The sequence below is a fragment of the Rhinopithecus bieti genome, unplaced genomic scaffold (genome assembly GCF_001698545.2).
Source record: "Rhinopithecus bieti isolate Rb0 unplaced genomic scaffold, ASM169854v2 scaffold_1673, whole genome shotgun sequence".
NCBI classification, from domain to species: domain Eukaryota; kingdom Metazoa; phylum Chordata; class Mammalia; order Primates; family Cercopithecidae; genus Rhinopithecus; species Rhinopithecus bieti.
The window spans coordinates 8,594,089-8,607,917 of record NW_016804690.1 but is presented as its reverse complement, the minus strand read 5'-3'; the positions used below and the strand labels follow the sequence as shown (position 1 = coordinate 8,607,917).

At 35.4% G+C, this 13,829-nt stretch overlaps 1 protein-coding gene across 1 annotated transcript in view; it reads right to left on the bottom strand.

Annotated features, from left to right (window-relative positions):
- USH2A (usherin) overlaps positions 1–13,829 on the bottom strand; it is an 821,881-nt gene that overhangs the window by 670,061 nt on the left and 137,991 nt on the right. The window contains exons 9-10 of the mRNA XM_017870028.1: positions 12,961–13,156; positions 10,089–10,219 (exon numbers count right to left, since the gene is read on the bottom strand). Of these exons, the coding sequence (XP_017725517.1) occupies positions 10,089–10,219; positions 12,961–13,156 (327 nt within the window). The remainder of the gene's footprint in view (positions 1–10,088; positions 10,220–12,960; positions 13,157–13,829) is intronic.

The window sequence follows — 13,829 nt, the reverse complement described above, 5'->3', positions numbered from 1 at the left end:
GGGGGGAGGGATTGCATTGGGAGTTATACCTGATATAAATGACGAATTGATGGGTGCTGACGAGTTGATGGGTGCAGCACACCAACATGGCACAAGTATACATATGTAACAAACCTGCACGTTATTTACATGTACCCTAGAACTTAAAGTATAATAAAAAAATAAAGTAAAATAAAAAGATACCTCGGATAGTCACATGTGCATTAAAAGTTTGAGGACTACTCTAGCTGATGGCCACCATCTTGACTATGGTGGCTGAACCCCCATGGCTTCCTCAGCTCAACCCAATAATAAGCAAAGTGAAAGGGAGAGAAGGTAGCAGGGATGAACAAAGGAAGTCTCAAACAAGAAAGCACTCAGACAATATTTATTGAATGCATTCTATATGAGTCAGGCCATATGCTGGGGACTTTGACTTGTCTCCCTACCTTATCACCATCACCTGTGGAGGTGGCTATAGCAGGAACTCTGGGAATACCAGCAAATATGTGGAGGAGTGGGGTCAGTGGAGGGAAAGGATAGAGACAAACAGCTCACTCCCACCTTGGGTCAGGAGCAGACTGAGATCTCTAGATGTATGCACTTTAGGTGTGTATCCACAGACCCTTCTCCACATACTTCAAAGTACAGAAGAGGCATCATCTAGGCCTGGAACTCTATTTGATTGATCTGAACTTAAGTCACACTAGATGAGGAAATGAAAAAGGACAGTTAACCTCCAACTCAGGATGCATGTCAAGTAACTCATGCATTCAGTTTAAGCAAACAAGAGGGAAGTGCAGTGGCATCCTGGAAAACTCACATTATATGTACCTGAACTAATAACCAAGTCTATTTATAAGACAGACTTCTTTTCCATGGTGAAGTAATTATCATCTTTTTTGGTTCATGTATCCCTTTTGGATCTGATGAAAATACTGAAAGCTCTCACTCTCAAAAATAGAGACACAAGAAAAAATAGAGAAAAATACACAGAGTTAACAATTTTATGACACAGACATAAATTGTATCCTACTCAATTTATACAGACATAAACTGTACACTCACATAGTAACCCAAGGGATCCAAGGATTCCATGTTAGTTACTCCTCAATAATCATTATTACTCTTCATTTTCCTCTCTCCTATTAATAGTAGTACTGTGTCTTAGATGTTCTCTGTGACTTGACTTTGGCATTAGTATTTTTAGGATTCAGTGATGCAGAGCATTACTTTATGCCCCTCTCAAGATTTTGGCATTCACATAAGGAAGAAATACAACATTTCTTATGGAAGAATAAGGCAAACATGCCATATCTTATGAGACTGGATAGAGTTTCAAATGACAAGTGCCAGAGGGAAAGTTCCCTTCCAGAACACAGAGCGCATGACACAGTCACTCAGGCCATTTGGGGCTGGCTTCATTCCTGAGTTATTATAACAAAATGAAACTTGAACTACTGCCTAATTTCCTTTTGTGCTCCCTAATATTATTAAGGATTGAAATTGCATGAATTTTTTAAAATGTCCTTGAATTCAATTTTGCAGCTTATAATTTTGACACTGTTGACAATTTCTTTAGTGTGTGTTCTGTTATCCTACTGACAATGTCTGGAAACATTTTTAGAAATCTTTTATAACATTATTTAGACAAGGTAGACTTGACACAATATCTCCACATGTAATGATAATCCATAAACTTTGTCTCTGTATTTGGAGCATGAGAAAATAATAAAGATTAAGGTAATATATGAATGTGATTTAAAGATAAACAATGTGGGATTTTAAAGTCAGAAAACAGCTCTATCATTCTTATTTACATTCCTATTCTTATGTGTAATTCTCTCCGGCTATATATCAGGTTGAATGAAAATTCTCCTTTTTTTCTGACTATAAAAGTTATAAATAAAGCAGATTTGGAAAGATAAAAAAAGTTTATATAAAAGGAAAAATGTTTTTAAAACCAAAAAAGTTAGCATTTTAAAGCATGTCTTTCCTTCCATACATATTTAAAATAGATTTTTGCACTTGGAAACAAAACAAAACAAGCTTTCTCTCTTCTTCATCCCTCTTCCTTCCCCTACTCTAATTTCTGAGATTTGAGTCAATTTTGTAGGAGGTACCAGTACTTTCTTTCTTTTTAATGTAAAATAATATTCCATTGTGTGATTATACTACATTTTATTTATTCATTCAGCAGTTGATGGACATTCTGACTGTTATAAATAATGTGGCATTGACATTTACCAATAAGATTTTATGAGGATATATGGTATACACAGAGGAGTGAAACTTCTGTGTCATATGTTAATCCATCTTTAATATTTTGAGAAATACCAAGCCATTTTCCAAAGTCGGTGCACATTTTACATTCTCATAAGCAGTCTGTGAGAAGACTCCAATTTCTCCACATCCTCACCAACTTTTGTTTTTGTCTGGTTTTTTTTTTTTTTTTTTTTTTTTTTTTTTTTTTTTTTTTAAGTTGTAATCATCCCACTGGTTGGGAAGTGGGCATGTACAGTGGTTTTGATGTGCATTTCTCTGATGACTAATAATGTCAAAATCTTTTTATGTGCTTGCTGGCCATTTTATATCTTCTTTAGAGAAATCACTATTCAGATTATTTGCCCATTTTAAAATTGAGTTATTTGTCTTTTGATTATTCACTTCATGTTCTTCGTATATACTAGAAAAGCCTCTTATCAGATGTATGTTTTGCAAATATTTTCTTCATTATAACATATTTATTATATGCTTTGCGACTAATTCTTTGAGTTGTTTATTTCACTTTCTTGTGGGTGTCCTCTGAAATATTCATTATAATGAAGTCCAATTTATATATTTTTTCTTCTGTTTCTTAGGCGTTTGGTGTCACATCTAAAAAGCCACTGGCTAATCCAAGGACATGAAGATTTTCATCTATATTTTCTTCTCAAGATTTTATAGTTTTAGCTTTTATATTCAATATTTTGTTTAATTTGAATTACTTTGTTTACATGTGAGGTGAGGTAGGAGTCCAATTTCATTCTTCTGCATATAAAAACATAGTTGTTCCAGGACCATTTGTTAAAACGACTCCATTAAACTGTCTTGGCACTGTTGTCAAAAATCAATTGACTATAAATATGAGGGCTTATTTCTAGACTCTCAATTCTATTTCAGTGAATATGTGTATATGTCTATCTTTATCCCAGTACCATACTGTCTTGATTATAGTAAATTTTGAAATTGGGAAGGGTGAGTTTTCCAACTCTTCTTTTACAAGGTTATCTTGGACGTTTTTGAGTCCCATGAATTTCATGCAAACTTTAGGATCCTCTGGTCAATGTGTGCAAAGAAGTAAGGTGGGCATTTAACAAAGATTACAATAAATCTATAGATCAAGTGGAGAGTGTTGTTAATTTAATAATACTAAGTCTTCCGATACATGAGCATTGAGTGTCATTCTATTTATTTAGTGCTTCTTTAATTTATTTCAGCGATGTTTTATGGTTTTCAGAATATAATTTTGCACTTCTTTTACTAAATGTTTTTCTAAATATTTTAATCTTTTGGTGATATTTTGAAAGAATTTTTCTTAATTTTCTTTTCAGATTGTTCAGTGGAAATATATAGAAATACAATTGATCTTTGTGTATTGATATTGCACTCTGCAACCTTGCTGAATTTATTAGTTTTCTTTCTTTCTTTCTTTCTTTTTTAATGGAGTCTTGCTCTGTCACCCAGGCTGGAGTGCAGTGATGTGGTCTCGGCTCACTGCAAACTCCACCTCCCGGGTCCACGCCATTCTCTTGCCTCAGCCTCCCGAGTAACTGGGACTACAGGCACCCAATACCATGCCTGGCTAATTTTTTGTATTTTTAGTAGAGATGGGGTTTTCACTGTGTTAGCCAGGATGGTCTTTATCTCCTGACCTCCTGATCCACCTGCCTCGGCCTCCCAAAGTGCTGAGATTACAAGCATGAGCCACTGCGCCCAGCCTGAATTTACTAGTTTTAATACTTTTGAATTAATTCCTTAGGATTTTCTATCTATAAGATAATGCCATATGTGAATACAAATAACTTCTCTTTTTCCAATCTGAATGTTTTTTATTTCATTTTCTTGGCTAGAACTTTCAGTATATTGTTAGGTGGAAGTGGTAGCAGGTGATATTGTGATCTTGCTTTTGATCCTAGGAAAAAAGCATCTAGTTTCTCACTGAAATACTTGGATACATTAGTATTTTCAGCCCTCTACTTGTTATTCGTATATCTCTAAATAACATACCTAATTAATAGCTAATGATTTTCTACTTGAAAGTTAGAGAAATTAATGCATCTTTACCTTTTCCTATTTCTCTTTTTTATTCATAATTTCTAAATTTATATCTATCCATCCATCTATAGAGAATCAATTTTATAGCATTTATCTTTCATTTTACAGCCATTATGTCATATATCCTTTGACTATGGATTGAACCTTATACTTAATATAAACTCACTATATTATGTTCACATGAAAATTATTCAGTACAAAACACAAAATTGTGATTTGATCTTAAATAAAATTGAATTATTAAACACCTATGTAAGGAAACTATCCTTGAAGACCATAAAGACCAATGGATACTTTGAAAATATATTTTGACTTATGTATTTATTTCTTTGGATCATAACTATTTGTCATTTCCTTTGTTTAATGTTGTCCCCAGTCTTACATTCCTTTTTCACTTTGCATACTAAATATTTTAATAGGGAGTTATGAATGGTAATATTTTGACCATCTATCAGTACAAAAAGAATCTTAACCTCATGTTGGTGCCATAGCTTGGACAGAACTGAGTAACTAGTTTTTCTTCAAAATGTCTTCTTTTGGAATTTTAAGGTAATTCTGAACTGCCTTCTAGTAACATTAAATTCCTAATGATGTCAATGTGACTCTCATTTCCTTGTATCTCTCTCTCTTTCTCTCTCTCTCTCTATATATATATGTATACACACACACACACACATATATGTACCTATATATGTAGTATTTTATTTTGAATTAATAACAAATTATTTCTGTTTCCAAAGAAATCTGAGATAGTTTTACTGGAGCAATATGTGTCCACTGTGTCTCCACTCAAATCTCATATTGAATTGTAGTTCCCATAATCCCCATATGTCGTGGGAGGGACCAGGTGGAGATAATTGAATCATTTGGGCGGTTTCTCCCATCCTGTTCTTCTGATAGTGAATTCTCACATGATCTGATGGTTTTATAAGGAACTTTCCCCCACCCTCACTTGGCACTTCTCCTTGCTGCCACCATGTGAAGAATGATGTGTTTGTTTCCCTTTCTGCCTTGATCGTAAGTTTACTGAGGCCTCCCCAGCCCTGAGGAACTATATGTCAATTAAACCTCCTTCCTTTATAAATTACCCAGTCTCAGGTTTGTCCTTATAGCAGGGTTAGAATGGATTAATACAGTAAATCAGTATCGGGTAGTGGGGCACTGCTGTAAAGACACCCAAAAAAGTAGAAGCAACTTTGGGACTGGGTAACAGGCAGAGTCTGGAACAGTTCGGAGGGCTCAGAAGAAGGTAGTGAAATATGGGAAAGTTTGAAAGAGATTGGAGGGCTCAGAAGACAGAAAGATGTGGGAAAGTTTGGAACGTCCTAGAGACTTGTTGAATGGCTTTGACCAAAATGCTGATAGCAATATGGACAATAAAGGCCAGGCTGAGCTGGTCCCAGCTGGAGATAAGGAACTTGTGTGGAACTGGAGTAAAGGTCCCTCTTGCTATGCAAAGAGGCTGGCAGCATTTTGCCCCTCCCCTAGAGATCTGCAGAGCTTTGAACTTGAAAGAGATGATTTAGGGTATCTAGTGGAAGAAATGTCTAAGCAGTAAGTGTTAAAGAGGAAGTGGAGCTTAAAAGTTTGAAAAATTTGCAGCCTGACAATGCAGTAGAAAAGAAAAACACATTTTCTGGAGAGAAATTCAAGTTGGCTGCAGAAATTTGCATAAGTAACAAGAAGTCAAATGTTAATCACCAAGACAATGGAGAAAGTGTCTCCAGGGCATGTCTCATCAGCCCCTCCCATCACAGGCCTGGAGACCTAGGAGGAAAAAATGGTTTCATTGGCCCAGGGGCCCCCCTGCTGTGTGCAGTCTAAGGACTTTGTGCCATGTCTCCACTCCTCCAGCCGTGGCTAAAAGGGGTCAACATACAGCTCAGACCATTGCTTCAGAGAATGGCAGCTCCAAGCCTTGGCAGCTTCCACATGATGTTGAGCCTGCAGGTGCGCAGAAGACAAGAATTGAGGTTTGGGAACCTTCACCTAGATTTCAGAGGATGTATGGAAACACTGGATGTCCAGGCAGAGGATGTGCTGCAGGGGCAGAGCCCTTATGAAGTACCTCTGCTAAGGTAATGTGGAAGGGAAATGTGGGGTCAGATACGCCACCCAGAGTCCCCACTGGGATACTGCCTAGTGAAGCTGTGAGAAGGGGGCCACCATCCTTCAGATCTCAGAGTGGTAGATTCACTGATCCCTTGCACTGTGTGCCTGGAAAAGCCACAGACACTCAATGCCAGCCTGTGAAAGCAGCCAGGAGGAAGGCTGTACCCAGCAAAGCCACAGAGGCTGAACTGCCCAAGGCCATGGAGCCACCTCTTGCATCAGCGTGCCCTGGATGTAAGACATGGAGTCAAAGGAGATCATTTGGTAACTCTGAGGTTTAATGACTGCCCCATTGGGTTTCAGACTTGCATGGGGCCTGTAGGCCCTTTGTTTTGGCCAATTTCTCCCATTTGCAATGTGTGTATTTACCCAATGCCTGTACCCCTATTGTATCTAGGAAATAACTAACTTGCTTTTGATTTTAGAGGCCAGTAGGCAGAAGGGACGTGGCTTGTGTCAAATGAGACTTTGAACTTGAACTTTTGAGTTAATGCCAGAATGCGTTAACACTTTGGGGGACTGTTGGAAGGGCATGATTTTGTTTTGAATGGTGAGGATGTGAGATTTGGGAGGGGCCAAGGTGGGTTTGGCTGTGTCCCAACCCAAATCTCATCTTGAATTGTAGTTCCCGTAATCCCCATGTGTTGCGGTAGGGACCAGGTGGAGATAATTGAATCATGGGAGCAGTTTCCCCCATCCTGTTCTCATGCTAGTGAGTTAGTTCTCATGAAATCTGATGGTTTCAAAAGGGGCTTTGCCTGTTCCTTGCTCGGCACTTCTCTCTTGTGTGCTGCCATGTGAGACATACCTTTGCTCTTCCTATGCTTTCTGCCATGATTGTGAGGCCTTCCAAGCCATGTGGAATTGTAAGTCTATTAAACCTATTTTTCTGGCCAGGTGTGGTGGCTCATGCCTGTAATCCTAGCACTTTGGGAAGCCGAGGTGGGTGGGAGTTTGAGACCAGTCTGGCCAACATGGTGAAACTCCATTTCTACTAAAAATACAAAAAAAAAAAAAAAAAAAAAAAATTAGCCAGGTGTGGGTGGTGAGCATCTGCAATTACAGCTACTCAGGAGCCTGAGGCAGAAGAATAGCTTGAACCCCAGAGGTGGAGGTTCCAGTGAGCCAAGATCATGACACAGCACTCCAGCCTGGGTGACAGAGCGAGATTCTGTCTCTAAATAAATAAATAAAAATTTATTTTTCTTTAGAACTTACTCTGTCTCAGGTATTTCTTCACAGCAGTGTAAAAATGGACTAATACATGGAGTATTCTAGTAAAACTTTAAAGAGTAATTAACACCAGTTCTGCATTTCTTATAGGAAAACAACAGGAAGGAAGATTTTGTAATTCATTTTATGAGAGTATTATCCTGATAACAAAATGAAACAAACACAATATATAAAAACAAAACCATAGAGCAATATTTCTTGTGAATACAGATGTAAAATCCTTAGCAAAATTTTAACAAATAGAATTTAACAGTGTACGAAAAGAATTACACATAAAGATACACACAAAGGTGGTTAGGTTCCAGGGATGTAATGCTGGTTCAACATTTGAAAATCAAGCAATGTATTCCACTTTATTAACAAACTAAAGAAAAAATGATCACATGAGCATAACAATTGATGCAGAAATAGCAGCTGACAAAATTCAACGCCTTTCATAAAAATCACTCTCAGAAAACTAGGAATAGAGAAAACTTCTCCAACTTAAAAAATAACACTATCTACAGCTAATATCCTGCTTATAAATGATACAATCTTTCAAAATTCCATCCAATAATTTGATCTACTTTATAAGACGTTAAAGAAAGAAATCTAGAGTCAGTGGTATGCTGAAGTACTGTGCACTGGTTCATTAAGAGCAGATTAAGTACATCTCTTCTGAATTCCATGTTCAGTGACATCTCACTGGTAGATTGAAATTGATTGTGGTGGGCTTTTTTTTCTTAGTCAGTTGTTAATTATTTACAAGCACAGAACTACCCAAAGTTGTACCCTATAAAATGGACTTGAAATAGAAGTTTGAATTCAGAAAAATCAGGTTTCAATTTCTTGTAGATCTGAATGGTGAAATGGAAAGACAAATCTGATGCACTGTAACTCAAATAGGTTAGACATGTAACTGAGATTCTGGGAGGTAAAACTATAGTTTACAGTCTTCCTATACTATATAACAAAGCTCTTGACCTTAGATTTTCAGGGAGAAAAACTGTTCTGCAAGTGAAAATTTACATAATGCTCAGATTATTGTAATGACCATCTTAAATGGCAATCTAACTATAAGATCAGTGCTTAGATAGTCTCTCTTTATTCATTCAACATTTATGTGACAAATACGTATTGGGGGCTTTTTATATGACCAAAACTGTTCTGTTTATGTTGGACAGAGAGAAAAAAGTAAACAAATAAATTAATTTTACAAAGCCTGTAATGAGAATAACATGGGATGATATAAAAGACTTGAGAATGTTTTGTAATTGGGTGGTCAGCAAAGATATCTCAAAATATAATATATCAATATTTGAATGATAAAAGATAGCCATGCTGAAAACTCAGGGTAGATGTGTAAAAATGAGATATGATTTAAAGATATAGTCAGAGTTTACTAATTAATATATGTAAAATTGTAGTATGACTTTCTGAGAAAATAGTCCCTCAATATTATAAAATAAAAATAGGAGAAATTGTCTTTATTAATAATTTGTCTACTCTTCAGCTTTCTAATGAAGCATATAATGCCCCCTTATTAACACATGATGGTTACTCTGAAGGTCTTTGAATCCATATTTTGTCTTGGTTTGTATTTGTCTTTTATTTGCGAAAGCAATTTTTAAGGAATTCTCAAAATTATATGAGAAAGATATTTTGTCTTGTATGTATTTTGTTCACAATATAACCTTTTAACAAATGTTCTACAACTGGATTATGGTTTATGCTCCTAGCCTTATTTATTTATAACAGAATATATAATTGTTAAAAATTAATACAGTCATGGAATTGATTCTTCAAAGTAAATTTCTCCTTTACCAATTTTCACAGTTTTAACTTGTTAGTATTATCAGAACAGGTAAAAATTGCAACTTAAATAAGAAGCTTGTTTTTCTGCTTGAGGTAGGATTCATGAACCGAGGTAAGTTAGAATCTGTGTGCATGTAGGCTAGACATCAATATTTGTGATGTAAGTAATAAAATGTTTTAAAATTATAAAAAATCCATTGTACTTTTAAGAGGGAAAGTTAGACTAAGAAATTTAGAAGCGAGGCTATCATAATTTCCATTTGACTCTAAGTGTAAGTGACTTTTGCTATACGATCTTCTATGGAATTTTTGGAGAAACTATTCTTGTTTATTTATATTGTGTATTAATATTAATTCACCAATAATTCTAAGACATATACCCCAATTCACTTGGAACCTCTACCCTTCGATGTTTTGACATTTGTAAAATTAAAACTAAAATAAGCCTTTTTATATGCAAAGGACCACCAAACTAGTGCTATATTTCATGTCCATACTAAAAGTTGCACAGGAACAACCATCTCTTTGAAATGCAAATGCACATAGAGGATTTCCTGGTAAATGCAGTCTTCAATTCTACCAGTGAAATAACACCCAAATAAGTTTCTGGCAGACAGAGTAATCCTTTACCTTAAACACTCAGAAAAACTCACCTGATCGCAAAGAATGCTACCATTTCTAGCACCAACTTTATCACAGTCACAGGGTTTGCAAACATCTATGGCTGAAGGATCTGCACCAACTTGCCGGAAAAAGTAATCCTTGCACAGCTCACAGTTCCTTCCTGCATCAAGGAAAGGTTATGCATTATGACTTCTAATTCATTAAAATCAGCTGCATAATTCAAAATTAAAGACTATATTCCTCTGAGGGAATTCTATAATTTTTGGGACGTCCATTTTAATGCACCTTTCATCTCTACCTGCCAATTTAGTGATCCAGAGCATATGAAACAATGAACCTGTTACAAACTGTGCTTTACTTCATTAAACTCCCATCTGTTATATAATACCACACTTCTAAAAAGCTGTGCTTTATAGGGGCCCATACATTTGGAAAGAGTTTGCTCCTAAACTTAAAACTTTATGTCTAGGACCAGGCACTTTATCTAAATTCAATACAGTATGAGAAATTTCTACATATGTGGTAGATGATACTTATATAATAAGAAACAAGTAGGTATGTAGTATTGGAAATATTTTTCTGGAACTCAATCATGTAAAATGGGAGACTTCTCTTAATATAATTTATTATTCTGTAGTTAACACAATTAAAACAAATGATTAAGTTAGTGGCCATTATTTTCATTTCAAAGATTGAAAAAGAAATTCATTATATTTAGATATACCAAGTACTTTTCATATTAAATACTAGAATAACCTAGCAGATACATCAGGTAATTCCTATAGTTTATAATTTATAATTGCAAATTTCCCTTGCTATATTATGTAATAAAAAAACCTAAACTACAAGGAGTTTCTAAAGTTAACATGAGTAGTATATAAGATAATTGAAATAAGCTGAAATAAAACTTAAGACTATCAATTTCCCCTTTAAACATGATGTAATTTGCTCAAAAAAAGTTGAAATTGGCCCAATATTAGAAGACTACAGAAATAATCTAGTGAAAACTCATATTCTGATAGATATTGACTATTGGGCTAATTAAAAATTAAACTGATTTATAATATTTCTAGACTATTTCCATTTACATATGCTGTTGACTCCCAAATCTATATCTCCAATTTAGAAATTATCTTTAATCAATTAATGAATATTTATTGTGTGATTACCATGTACCAAATACTGTGCTAAGTGCTGTGCAACATAGTAGTGAACTAAATACACAATACCAATTGCATCTCTTTCACAAAGCTCTCTTACAGTCTAGGAGGTAAGAGGAATCTTAACTAACTAATACCAGGAGTAATACACATTTATAAACCATGATAAGCATAGTTGTTACTAACATGTATAAATGATTCTGATCTTCTCTAAAGCATCATGAGAGGATTTCCTTGAAGAAAAGTGCTTCAGAACTGTGTTTCCAGCTGCCCCCAGGAGTTTCTCCCATGTCTCTTGGAAACAGAGTGAACCTATCCACAACAGAACTTGCCATCTTCTCCCTCATCTCAATCCTCCTGTATTTTCTATCTCAATGGCTGGCACCAACGTTGAGCCTACTGCTCAAGCTAGAATGTAATGCTAGGTATCAGTCTTGGCTCTCCTTCCTGCCCTTGCCTACACTCTCCTCACAAAACACTCACTTTTTTATCCTAAATATCTTTTGGATCTATTTCTCTCTATCCACACCAACAAAATGTATTCTGACATTATTTCTCACCCGGACTATTGCAGCACCTCACTAACTGGTTTTCACCAACCACTCTAACCCTCTGTAATCCATTTTTCACTTTATAACTTGGTGTATCTTTTAAACACAAGTAACTGATTATGCCCCTTTCCCATATAAAACCCTTAAGTGTCTTCTTGACCTTAGATAAAAGCCAAATGCTTTATCATGGCTCCAGAGTTCTCTAGGATCTTGCCCTGCTTTTCTTCGTAGTATCTCTTCTTAACCACCAGCCATTTGCCCATCTTTCAGTTTTTCAAAGGCGTCACATTTCTCTCTCCTCTAGGCCACTGCACAAAATGTTTCCCTAATTGTAAGCCTTACTTCACCATCCTAATCCTTCAACTGGTTGACTCCAACTGTACTTGCCCTATCTTAGCAATCATCAGATAACTTTGTAATAATTCCTTTCAATAGTCTCTCTTTCCCACTGTAAAATAACCCAAAGACAGACAATTCATTGTCTTATTCATCTTCATGTCCCCAGCACCTACCCAAGATCCTGTAATATTTAAGTTATCAATGATCAGCTAATAAATGGATTCATGCTTAGGAGTACCACTTTGAAACCCATCAGATATATGCTATTACATTTTACAAATTCAGATGTTGGCCATTTCTTGCCTTTCAAAAAAAGGATGGTATTTTTCAATGACTAGTCAAATGCTTTGTAGTTTTAGAACAGGACTTTGATTATCATGATCTCTATTTAATCAGTGTTTTCAAAAAGAGTATTCTCAGATTACCAGTGTCCATGCCAAATCTGAATGAATGTAATCTCCACACGAGAATCCAGATATAAAGGACAATAAAGGGGACAAAAGGATATTTATTTTAAGGATATTTGTTCAAACTAAGCATTCCTGGGTTATTCTAAATATGGTTGTGGTTTAGTCAAATGGTGTGAACTCTTTAAAAAACAAAACAAAATAACAGCAACAACAAAATACTTTTCCTGAGAAGATATAGTTTAAGACTAGAGTGTTATTTCTGAAAACTACCTAGTGATTTGGAAATAGAAAGATTTGGTGAACCAGCTTTGGTTTTCAAACTTAACAGTATGAAAGTACATTCTTAAATAAGATAGCAATAACATAATTTAAAATAATATCCATTGTAGATAGAAGCACATAGTCCTCCAAGACCAACTCAGGAATGTATTTACTACTTACCTGTAGTGTTATGCTCACAGTCATTACAAACTCCTCCTCCCCCTCTGAAGTGCTCAAAAGGAAATGGGTCTACAGAGATGTTGTAATAGCAGCTTTTGGAATGGCTGTTGCACTGACAACGTTTACAATTGAAAGCGTGAACTTGATCACCTTGGCGGAAAGGCTTGTCATTATAAAGAGGCAAGCAGCGATCACACTAGAACAAAAAGTATCAGAATAGTAAAGAAATTTAAAGCTAAGATTTCCTTTCATTTTATTGATAGGCTAGGCCTTTCACCAGATGTAAAGCACATATCAGTGAGTTAAAAGTCAGCAATTATTTTGTTTGAAAAATATTTTGAAAGTCAGAAATAGCATATTTCTGGGCATGGTAGGGTAGAATTGTAAAAGCGATCATGCAAGCTTGAACCATGCAAAATGATCTTTTTTTCTTAATTTTAATTTTGTGGGTACATAGTAGGTGTATGTATTTATGGGCTATATGGGATGTTTTGAAAAAGACATACAATGCGTAATCATCACATCTTGGAAAATGGGGTATCTATCCCCTCAAGTGTTTATCCTTTGTGTTACAAACATGCAAAGTGATCTTAACAATCAACAGGAAAGGTTATGATAGTTCTAAGACTTTGTAAAACTTCAACATGTTAAAAACTCCCCACTGTCGGTTATAAATGTAAGTAAATAAACCAGTAAAAAAAAACCATTTATTTAGTACTCTGTAATTTAAAACTTTAAAAACCCAGAGAAGTTGTTTTACTCCTTTGTAAAATACTCACTAAAAGAACTTTGAACAGTGCTTGCCTTCATCTTACCTACAACTTACCACACTGAACACAAGCATCTTTTTTTAAATTTTTTTAAATTTT